The following is a 10,541-nucleotide window of genomic DNA, read 5'->3' as shown; positions in this document are numbered from 1 at the left end:
TTGCACTAAAACATTTTTTGACACGGTACAATCGCAGATGCTCACATACACGCACATACAATTACCCTATGAATGAAATCACCACATGCGCGTCGTAGTCGGCGTCTCCCACTAGGCAAACATCGCCAAAAAGTCTGAAATAAATCCAGAAAAATATGTGCACCAATGTCAAGTCTAGTATTTGAACCATGTTGGATTGGTTCCAGCAAAAGGAATCTAACCATTTGAGTTATCCTCAGTTTGTTGCACTAAAACGTAATGATTACAAGCATTATGCGTGGAGCGAAAAAGTCATAATTCATATGGTTAGAGAGGGCATGAATTTCCAGCTTATTTTAGCCATTTGCAACTAAATGGTCTGAGATGATAAACACATCTTAGGCTGTCTCAATCATGAGAAGTTGAGAATTATTTGGGATCGTGGTCCATGGCTATAGAAGTTGACATTTTGAAGACCCCTTTGAAGTGGAGAGGGCACCAACTGGCTAACAAACAAACCAGCCGCTCTCCTCCACTCATGGTGCCAATGGCATGACATGATCAAATTGCAAGATGGCTCAGATGTAGCTTTCTTGTAACGGGAAAATGCCTTTTGGCTCCTGGTGTCATGTGACCATTGTGGTAGATAATGTCCTCAAGTCACGTTGTTTTCAGGGTTTTTTTTTTCGCCGCTGCCAAATTCATGTGTTCCTTTGTTTTAGACAGAGCCGACACAACATCTTGAGATTGAAGAAGTCACCACAGACGCCTTCGTAGTTGACGGGAACATCTCCTCACACTGGACGAACATCTTCAGAAAACCTGAAATAAATCCATGAAAATGCGAGCACTAGTGCTAAGTCTAGGACTTGAAACCTGATGGGCTAGTTCCACCATAAGGAACCTAAGCATCTTAGCTACACTCAATTTGAGCGTTTCGAAAAAGGCCTTAATCACATGTTTATGGGGATCATGAAATTGGACGTGTCTAAAAGAAAAACTGTTTATTTAGAAGGTTACCTGAATTTTGACACGGTAGTGCACTATTATTTTTCTCTTTCACAACATAAAGTACATTTAGGCGCGTGCTTAGGCTCCATTGCCGGTTTATCGATCTCGGTGCTCATCATTGCATATGGAGTGTCCATTACTTTGGGATCAAGAGATCGATCATGATCGCCGAAGCGGCCCCAACTCTACCAGAAAGTACCTTTTGTTGATCATGAGTTCATGACTCAGCCTCATCCTGTAATCACGTTTGGTTTATCTGGTGCCAGTTCCTCTCTGTACATGCGTGTGTATTGTATCTTAATGTCTATCGTCTTAACTGGTTTGGAACGGGATTCCATTAGGCCAAGCTAATTGAATCTTTGTCTGGTTGCCAAGTGGCAGGTTAACCCTTCTGTTAGGCCTACCGTTCGGCAGCTTGGCTAGCTGTTCGTTACTTGGGGAAATCAGTCTATGCTCTGATACTGATACAATATTGTGTCATTGTTGTTGCATCAGCCATATACTTAGCATTTTTCCTGTTCTTTTCTTCTTATGAAACGAGTAGTGTGCAAGTAGAGTAATGTAGTGACAGGTCTACTGACGTCGACGTCCGGGTTACATGTAGTGGCACTTTAGCAGTTGACGCGGCAGTTACATGTTTCCCTTCTAACACACACAAGCGTGTGGAAGATCAATCTCTCGAGGGATTTGGATTTGAACTGTTGATGAGCTTTTTTGGAGGGTATGGAATGAGCGAGTTTTGATGGGCACAGCAGCAACAACAGTAACAATAACGGAGAGATAAGTATGCAGTAGTGTCAGTTTCGCTTAGATGGAACGCCAGATTTGACCATCGACGCAAGCGCCGCATGTTGCGGTTGCGGATCTCCAGGCAAGTTGGTGAGGAAAAGGGATCCGATGGTCAAACAAAGCAACCAGGATCAGATCGGTTGTGAAATCCCTTCAAACTTGTTTGACTTGAAAAATTCCCTGGGAGCTTTAAAACATCGTGCTTCACAAGTGGGGAAAATGGCGTCTGTTCAGACTTGTCCGTCAGAAGAAGCATTCTCCGTCAGCATCTCCCAGTTAAAAACGATCCGCAACGGCCAACAGTATCCATAAATATGTAATGCACGTATCCAGATGGGAAAATGGCTGGTACCGTAGTGACGGGTATTGAATCCGGATCGCGACGCCGTCTTCTCAGCTCGCTAGCGTACAGCAGAACACACGTCGCGGAACAGAAGGCGGCCACAGGTGTACAGCCGCACACGCTACCAACGCTGGCGTACTCCTCCCTCGGTCTCCCGAAAGGAAAGAAGGCAAAATAATGCTCCTGGTTGCTTTGCTTCTTTGTGACTCGGAAATGCTCCTAGGTTGCTTGCTTCTTTATAGAATGAACAATATAGAAAGACATGAAATAGAAGTGCATCACTATGACCCGGTTAAAAGATCATATGGAACTGGTCCCTGTAAATGAAAGAAGAAAAAAGTTAGAACTCCTTTGCATGTTGTCATGTCTAGAATTCTAGACATGTAAACTAGCCATCTGGGCAAGATTACCGTCAAGAGTTGAGTGAAGCTAAGATAGTAATCTTCAGACCCCTTCTCTTTGTCTCTGGAAACGCCGTCATTTGCAACTTGTGCTTCTAGGCCATCACGATATGCCTCTTCCTCAACATCTTGTATCTTGTAGTAAAGGACAACAGGTGAGTTCCAGGAAATAATGGACAGAATGATAACACAAAATTGATATCATCATTCAGCAACATACCACTGAACTTCTCAAGCAGCTGTTTCTTTCATGACAAAAGCGCAAGCACAATCAACTTCAAAGCAATGTAACGATGAAGAATTGATCAACTTCAGTAAGCCATTCACAAGTAAGCCCGCTCAGGTTTTACATAAAAATATTCAAGTCCAAAGTTTCAAAGAGAATATCTGTTTGTAAAACATTTGACGAAATACAGGATGCACAGAAAATAGTAAGCAGCCGAGCAGATTATGGACAATTTTGAAAATACAGAGTTCTCACAAGGAGCGAGCGATCAGCAAGAAATAAGTTTATGCGACTAAGATGGGCCGTTAACTGATTATCTACACGACCAGCTTCAGTAAGCCCAAAAGTAATTGGTTCTTGAAGCAAGAAACCAAACGGTGATCTTTACAGGATCTATAACTTGAGGTCTTCGATGTAAATTTCTGAGCCTTACGAAACAGTGAACTTCGGAAATGCATCCAAGCTGTTTGCTAGCAAGCCGCTTAGACCTAAACTGTCGGTCCCACTCAAAAGCCTAGAGTCAAATGCCCCAAGCTCTGGCTCACCGGTCGATTCAGGCTGAAAGCGAACATATATAAGAATCCAATCAGCAATTGGACGAGAAAGCAAAACAAAGCATCTCAAAGATATCAATGTTTGTTAAGAGGCCCTAAATGATACCATTGGCTCATCTGGCTTCACGTTATCATTATTGCCCAAGCCTGGTATCTGAGGGGTTGATTCCTCTTTCCTGCCTTCAGTAGAACAACGCTGCAGCAAGAAAAGGGTATTAAGCAACACATACTGTGTTTGGAAGACAGAACATTACAAGAGCAAGGGAATAGCAGCTACCTGGTTGCCATCTGTATCAGACTCAGGAATTGCACCCAGGATAGACGAGGTAATAGCACTACTGTTGCCATGAGCTGAAGAGAACATCCTGGCTGAAGTTTGATTCCGGGGAAATGCATGACAAGTTTCTTCTGCATCCCAAACAGATGGATTTGAGACCTTCGGTTGGTTACTTGTTTGCTGATGAGCAATCAAGGAGGCAATAGCAGCATCAAATGAATCGCACGTAGCAGGAATCTGCTGGAGAATCGAGCTATTTTGCAAAGGCGGTTGTTTACTGTCTTGAGAGGGTACAGCCTGTGATAAGAGTGCTCCGAAACTGATATTGGATATGCAGTCTATCCATGAGAGAGGCGTCACTTTGCTTTGGTTATCCTAATTTTGGAAACATACAAAGAGGATTAAGTCTCAAGTACAAATGACATCATTGTTGTAAATCAAATGAAATTGCATACTCACCACCACAGTCTGTTCTGTGTTACACACATCGGATGGACTGGTAAATTTACTTGGAAACTCAAAAGGATCTGAATGTTTGCTTGGAAACTCAAAAGGATCTGAAGGTTTGTTTGGAAACTCAAAAGGATCTAAAGGTTTGTTTGGAAACTCAAAAGGATCTGAAGGTTTGTTTGGAAACACAAAATGATCTGAAGGTTTGTCACCGATGGTCTTTTCTGCAGAGTGCACGGGTGCCAAAGACTCTTCACTGCTTTGTTGCTCAAACCATCCATACCTAAAGTAAACAAAACGATAATTAGTTGAAATTTTTTGTGCCCGCTTGATTTTCATATCATGCTGTTTGACATGACGAGACTCCAAATATGAACCATCATTGCTAATTTCTTTTATGACATGCTAATAAATACAAAATCATGATCATCTGAAAGTACCTTACATTAATGTAGAGAGAATTAAACAAAAGACACACACACACGCACTCGTATGCACACACGCACACAATCATCCTCCATAGATATATTATTACGACGAAGGTAACCATTTCTCGGTAAGAAATCAAACCTTAAGCGAAATGTTGAAGGGCTGCCAACAGCAACATAAACATCAGCAGCAGTGCAAGAATCATTAACAGTCCATTTTTCACTGCCAACTAAGCTATCCGGTCTAGCACCATATGGGAAGAGCATGAGCTCGCCTTTTGCACAGCTGGAACGGCCCCATTTTGTGTTCAAATGTTGCACAATTGAGGACATCTTCTTTCGAGGAGCCAAGGTCAACTCCAGGTAAGGATTGTGTTTCTCCTGTTAATTAAGTGGTGGAACAAGCCATAAGACAAGAAACATGAACTTAAAGCACATTATATGCAGTACTTATACAAAGTCTCTTGCAAAAACTGAGATAATCACCTGCTGTAGAACCTTTTGAATCGCCTCATCTATTGGGAAAAACTGAAGCTTCATCTTTTTAGAATAATTTGGTGGTTGAGCAGATAAGTTTGTCGAATTGCTAAATGGTACTTCCATAAAGCTACCACCCTTCAGTGCAATCTTACTGCCGGTAAACAATTGACCATCTTCTCTTCTGCACTTTGCCCCTATATTGCCTGAAAAGTGATATGGTTAAGAACTTAACAGGGACATGTGATTGTTACAGTCCAAATGTAGCTGCTAACGAGCACCTACTTTTCTGCTTCAATGGTTGATTTGTCTGATCTGAAGTTCAGTAGAAACGTAATATACTACTAGAAATTAGGAATAGGACACTAACACATCACCTGATGACTTGTTGGTATATTTCCCTGGCTTCAGGCAATGCAACTTATCGCCACCATGTTTGACCTTTGCTTCTGTATCAGTTGGTTTACGGTGCTGCTGGGGAGCTTTCATGATTTTGTGATATTCGTCAGCAGTGGTAGCTATCAGGTTCAATATTGATCTAGCCCTAGGAAACCTACACCTTTCCTGCAGGTAATAAATTGTGGAAAAGGTAATCAAATCTATCTCTAGACTTTAATTTATAATAACTCTTCTCAATTTGATAAAGTCCAATACAAGATATGTTTCAGATCAGAAAATTTGCAAGTATATCAAACTAAATTCAAATACTATCAAAAGAACATGTTTTAATTTGATTTAGCAAGATTTTTTTAATTGTACTTGATAATGAGTATATACTGAATGAGCACAAACTTTCAAGCAAAAGCAAAAAACTGACTGTTTTATGTACTTACACCAACAAAGGTACCCCCTCCGGAAATACTTGTCCTATGAAAGGTTGTATCTAGACTTATTTTAGTTATAGATACATCCATTTTATCCATTTCTAGGACAAGTATTTCCGGACGGAGGGAGTATAATATTTGTTCCAGTTAGGGTTCAAAAAGAAATGTTCCGGTTTAATAATAAATTCAGGTCACCATTCAAAAAGTTCAGAATTTTATTGGCAATAAACCAAACAACTGATCCCTAATTGTGGTTGCTACCAACCACACAGTTATGCAACAACAAGCTATGCATAAGCCCCAGGTGGCGGTGGATCTCAACAAACGAATTCGTTCACGCTGGAACCAGGGGAGAATTGAGGACGAGTTCGTTCACGCCGAAACTAGGGGAGAATTAAGGATACCTATCAAAGCATAAATCCCCCTCTCATCATCCCCATCCATTAGTTAACACAGGGTTTCCGCGCTCACCTAAGTACCAGAGAAATCAAGCCAGAATCGTGGAAGGGGAGAAGGTTTACCCTGCCTTCGCGCAGCACTGGAGGGCGGCGATGGCGAAGTGACGCTCTTTTTTGACCGCGGCTCGAATAAAGAGTCAGGGGCGGCGGCGGATCAAGCGCGGATTCGGGAACGGAACCGCAAAACCTAATCCACGAATCCTACTCCGCTCCTAACATTTCAGAACCCATCAAAACCACACGAATTATACCCTACCCAACCACGCCAGGCAACCCGAGGGGGGCGGAGGGGGCGCACCTGAGCTCGAAACCCTAGATCTCGGCGGCGGCGACGCCCGATGCCGCGAAACCCTAGCTCCGGCGACGGATCCGCCGGCGGCGAGCCGGCCTCGGGGCAGGGGGCGAAAGCCAGGCGCGGAGCCGAGGGGCGCGGAGAGCGGGCGCCCACCGGAGTCGACCAGGGCTCCGGTCGGCCGGACGATCCCCTCGGCCTCGCGGGGGCGAGGAGGGGGGCGCGCGGGAGGCGGGAGGAGGAGCAGGAGAAGGAGACGGGACGGCGAAATGTTTCGGGGCAAGTTTTTGCCGCCTCTTGTCCCCGGCGCTCGGCCAAGTCCAAGCGCTCCTGAATTTTGTTCTGGGGGTCGGCCTTTTTTTTTGTTTTTTGACGAGCGAGCACGGGGGGCTTCGTGGAATATGGTACGGTGGGCCAATCCTATTTCGCGCGTACGTGCGACCCGTGCGCGTGCTTTGGCCCGACCCAGCTAGCTTCTTTCCGGTTCTGAAAAGGTTCTAGAACCCCCTCAAAAAAATGAAAAGGGTCTAGGACGTTCCTGGACCGAGTTTTCTCTTTTTTTGTGTTTTTTCTTTTGTTTTTTTCTGGTAATTTTAGGTTCATTCTTTCCTTTCCTTTTTTCATTTCCTTTCTCACTTTTTTCAAGTTAATTTTTCCTTTTATTTCATTCTTCATTTACCTTTTTTCCATTTTAAATGCATTTTTCCTATTTTTGTTTTTCATTTTGTGGATGTATTTTCAAATTACTGAACAATTTTTTAAATCATCAATATTTTTAGAATTTGTGAGCATTCATATTTTGAATTCGTGACTATTTATTAGATCATGAACTTCTAAAAAAACACGTGAAATTTTTTATGTGCTGGAGAACATTTTTCTAGAATTTTCAAAAATATCCGAAATTCTTGAATATTTTTTAAGTTCATGAATTTTTTTGTTTGACTACTATTTTCTTAAAAATACACAAACACTTCTCAAATTTCATGGTAATTAAATTAATCGATGAACTTTTTTATAATTCATGAACATCTTTTGAATTATGCAAACCTTTTCAAAAATTCATTAACATTATTTATATTTGCAAATATTTTACAAAATCACAAACATTTTTTATTTCACAGTTGTTTTTAAAAATGTGATATTTTTTAATATGCAATTTTTTAAATACACAGACATTTTATAATTTCTTGAATATTTTTTAAAGATTCACTTTTTTGGAATTATAAACTTTTTTGAAATCTTGGAATAATTTAATAAATAAGTAAAAAATGGGGGAACAAAAAACGAAAAGCAAAAGCACGAAATAAAAAACATATGGCGTCCCACCCGGACATGGTCCGGCCCAAAAGAACTCGTGGGGAAGCGAGTGCGCACATTGGCTCGTTCACCAGCACTAAATAGGAGGTCCCGATGTTGGAAATATGCCCTAGAGGCAATAATAAAAGAATTATTATTATATTTCCTTGTTCATGATGATTGTTTTATTTTCATGATATAGTTGTGTTATTCGGAAATCGTAATACATGTGTGAATACATAGACACCAACATGTCCCTAGTAAGCCTCTAGTTGACTAGCTCGTTGATCAACAGATAATTATGGTTTCCTGACTATGGACATTGGATGTCATTGATAAAAAGATCACATCATTAGGAGAATGATGTGATGGACAAGACCCAATCCTAAACATAGCACAAGATCGTATAGTTCGTTTGCTAGAGTTTTTCCAATGTCAAGTATTTTTTCCTTAAACCATGAGATCGTGTAACTCCCTGATACCGTAGGAATGCTTTGGGTGTACCAAACGTCACAACGTAACTGGGTGACTATAAAGGTATACTACGGGTATCTCTGAAAGTGTCTATTGGGTTGACACGGATCAAGACTGGGATTTGTCACTCCATATGATGGAGAGGTATCTCTGGGCCCACTCGGTAATGCATCATCATAATGAGCTCAAAGTGACCAAGTGTCTGGTCACGGGATCATGCATTACGGTATGAGTAAAGTGACTTGCCGGTAACGAGATTGAACGAGGTATTGGGATACCGACGATCGAATCTTGGGCAAGTAACGTACCGATTGACAAAGGGAATTGTATACGGGGTTGCTTGAATCCTCGACATCGTGGTTCATCCGATGAGGTCATCGAGGAGCATGTGGGAGCCAACATGGGTATCCAGATCCCGCTATTGGTTATTGACCGGAGAGCCGTCTCGGTCATGTCTACATGTCTCCCGAACCCATAGGGTCTACACACTTAAGGTTCGGTGACGCTAGGGTTGTAGAGATATGAATATGCAGTAACCCGAAAGTTGTTCGGAGTCTGGGATGAGATCCCGGACGTCACAAGGAGTTCCAGAATGGTTCGGAGGTGAAGAATTATATATAGAAAGTGCAGTTTCGGCCATCAGGAGAGTTTCGGGGGTCACCGGTATTGTACCGGGACCACCGGAAGGGTCCCGGGGGTCCACCGGGTGGGGCCACCCATCCCGGAGGGCCCATGGGCTGAAGTGGGGAGGGGAACCAGCCCATAGTGGGCTGGTGCGCCCCCTTAGGCCCACCCCATGCGCCTAGGATTGGGAACCCTAGGGTGGGGGGGGGGGCGCCCACCTGGCTTGGGGGGCACTCCACCCCTTGGCCGCCGCCACCCTAGGAGATCCCATCTCCTAGGGCCAGCGCCCCCCCTAGGGGAGCCTATATAAAGGGGGGGAGGGAGGGACAGCCGCACCCTTGACTCTTGGCGCCTCCCTCTCCCCTGCTACACCTCTTCCTCTCGCAGAAGAACGGCGAAGCCCTGCTGCGGTGACTGCTGCATCCACCACCACGCCGTCGTGCTGCTGGATCTTCATCAACTTCTCCTCCCCCCTTGCTGGATCAAGAAGGAGGAGACATCACGCTGACCGTACGTGTGTTGAACACGGAGGTGCCGTCCGTTCGGCGCTAGGATCTCTGGTGATTTGGATCACATCGAGTACGACTTCCTCATCTCCGTTCTTTGAACGCTTCCGCGCGTGATCTACAAAGGTATGTAGATGCAATCCGATCACTCGTTGCTAGATGAACTCATAGATGGATCTTGGTGAAATCGTAGAATTTTTTTTGTTTTCTGCAACATTCCCCAACAGTGGAATCAGAGCCAGGTTTATGCGTAGTTCTTTTTGCACGAGTAGAACACAATTTGTTGTGGGCGTAGATGTTGTCAACTTTCTTGCCGCTACTAGTCTTATTTTGCTTCAGCGGTATTGTGGGATGAAGCGGCCCGGACCAACCTTACACGTACGCTTACGTGAGACCTGTTCCACCGACTGACATGCACTAGTTGTTTAAGGTGGCTGGCGGGTGTCTGTCTCTCCCACTTTAGTTGGAGCGGATTTGATGAAAAGGGTCCTTATGAAGGGTAAATAGAAGTTGACAAATCACGTTGTGGCTTTAACGTAGGTAAGAAAACGTTCTTGCTAGAACCCTCTTGCAGCCATGTAAAACTTGCAACAACAATTAGAGGACGTCTAACTTGTTTTTGCAGCAAGTGTTCTGTGATGTGATATGGCCAAAGTTGTGATGAATGATGAATGATATATATGTGATGTATGAGATCATGTTCTTGTAATAGGAATCACGACTTGCATGTCGATGAGTATGACAACCGGCAGGAGCCATAGGAGTTGTCCTTATTTTTGTATGACCTGTGTGTCATTGAGAAACACCATGTAAATTACTTTACTTTATTGCTAAACGTGTTAGCCATAGTAGTAGAAGTAATAGTTGGCGAGCAACTTCATGGAGACACGATGATGGAGATCATGGTGTCATGCCGGTGACAAGATGATCATGGAGCCCCAAGATGGAGATCACAGGAGCTATATGATACTGGCCATATCATGTCACTATTATTCGATTGCATGTGATGTTTATCATGTTTTTGCATCTTGTTTACTTAGAACGACGGTAGTAAATAATATGATCCCTCATAATAATTTCAAGAAAGTGTTCCCCCTAACTGTGCACCGTTGCGACAGTTCGTTGTTTTGAA

The 10,541-nt window shown here is 43.3% G+C and overlaps 1 protein-coding gene and 1 long non-coding RNA gene across 3 annotated transcripts; both read right to left on the bottom strand.

Moving 5' to 3' along the window:
• Positions 1 to 1,546: 1,546 nt before the first annotated feature.
• LOC123060443 (uncharacterized) lies at positions 1,547 to 2,732 on the bottom strand. The gene is made up of 2 exons (XR_006427966.1): positions 2,533 to 2,732; positions 1,547 to 2,439 (listed from the first exon to the last, which is right to left on the bottom strand). It is a non-coding gene; the product is annotated as an uncharacterized lncRNA (long non-coding RNA).
• Positions 2,733 to 2,845: 113 nt separating this feature from the next.
• Positions 2,846 to 6,827, bottom strand: LOC123060442 (TSL-kinase interacting protein 1). Of its 2 annotated transcripts, none has more exons than XM_044483167.1 (8): positions 6,516 to 6,827; positions 5,313 to 5,499; positions 4,945 to 5,141; positions 4,601 to 4,839; positions 4,040 to 4,313; positions 3,581 to 3,955; positions 3,410 to 3,499; positions 2,846 to 3,307 (listed from the first exon to the last, which is right to left on the bottom strand). In XM_044483167.1, the coding sequence occupies exons 2-8, from the start codon at positions 5,422 to 5,424 to the stop codon at positions 3,179 to 3,181; spliced, it is 1,416 nt and encodes a 471-aa protein (XP_044339102.1). In that variant the 5' UTR covers positions 5,425 to 5,499; positions 6,516 to 6,827; the 3' UTR covers positions 2,846 to 3,178. The 2 variants fall into 2 exon arrangements, with proteins under 2 accessions (XP_044339102.1, XP_044339103.1); XM_044483168.1 differs by lacking the exon at positions 6,516 to 6,827 and adding an exon at positions 6,281 to 6,409.
• Between the last annotated feature and the right edge of the window lie 3,714 nt (positions 6,828 to 10,541).

This window comes from Triticum aestivum, chromosome 3A (assembly GCF_018294505.1).
Source record: "Triticum aestivum cultivar Chinese Spring chromosome 3A, IWGSC CS RefSeq v2.1, whole genome shotgun sequence".
NCBI lineage: Eukaryota > Viridiplantae > Streptophyta > Magnoliopsida > Poales > Poaceae > Triticum > Triticum aestivum.
Note: the sequence above shows the minus strand (reverse complement) of the source record. Positions and strands in the feature narration are given on the sequence as shown.